We start from the raw sequence: 792 nt of genomic DNA on the forward strand, positions 1-792 counted from the left end.
AAAATTTTTTCGCAAATTATAATGTGGCTTACAATGTGTGCTTACCCATGCTTCTTAACTGAACTGAACTAAGCTTTTATAAAATTTTTTTCTTTTTAATTATCGCCATGATAAGTATTTATATCCTGATGAGATTAAGAAATCAACAGATAAATAAACGAAACCCTCGAATCCATAACTGTACACACACACACACACACACAAGACATACAAAGACAAACATGTTCGTATACACTCACGCACACAAATACATTAGCACATATTTCTTTATATTCATCCATTTTCCTCTCTGTTTGTTCTTCCTTTCTGTCTTTGTATTAATCGCCAGGGAGTAATTGCTGAAGATGCGCTGTGTAGCACTTTAAATCTGCCATCATGTGACAGGGCCAAGGACATCCAGTACAGTCTTTATTTGGAAATTGTGTACAATCACCTGAGATTTGCTGTCGATAAAGGTTTTACCTGGCCACAAGTTTGTCAGATCCCTTACATTGCTGGGAGTTTGCTTCAGAGAGTTAAAGGTGAGTACAGAATCTTAATATATCGAATTGTTTATTGACACCCAGGCAGTCTGCGCATGTGTGTTTTATCGCTTAGTATTAGTAGGAGTAAGGAGGCGCAACGGCCCAGTGGTTAGGGCAGCGGACTCGCGGTCATAGGATCGCGGTTTCGATTCCCAGACCGGGCGTTGTGAGTGTTTATTGAGCGAAAACACCTAAAGCTCCACAAGGCTCCGGCAGGGGATGGTGGCGAACCCTGCTGTACTCTTTCACCACAACTTTCTCTCACTCT

General features: G+C 41.0%; 1 protein-coding gene across 2 annotated transcripts in view; it reads left to right on the forward strand.

Annotated features, from left to right (window-relative positions):
* LOC106870846 (uncharacterized protein C8orf74 homolog) overlaps positions 1 to 792 on the forward strand; it is a 33,506-nt gene that overhangs the window by 8,169 nt on the left and 24,545 nt on the right. For both annotated transcript variants that reach the window (XM_052975904.1, XM_014917079.2), the window contains exon 2: positions 329 to 521. In XM_052975904.1, the coding sequence (XP_052831864.1) occupies positions 329 to 521 (193 nt within the window). The remainder of the gene's footprint in view (positions 1 to 328; positions 522 to 792) is intronic.

Source organism: Octopus bimaculoides, chromosome 23 (assembly GCF_001194135.2).
Source record: "Octopus bimaculoides isolate UCB-OBI-ISO-001 chromosome 23, ASM119413v2, whole genome shotgun sequence".
Lineage (NCBI taxonomy): Eukaryota > Metazoa > Mollusca > Cephalopoda > Octopoda > Octopodidae > Octopus > Octopus bimaculoides.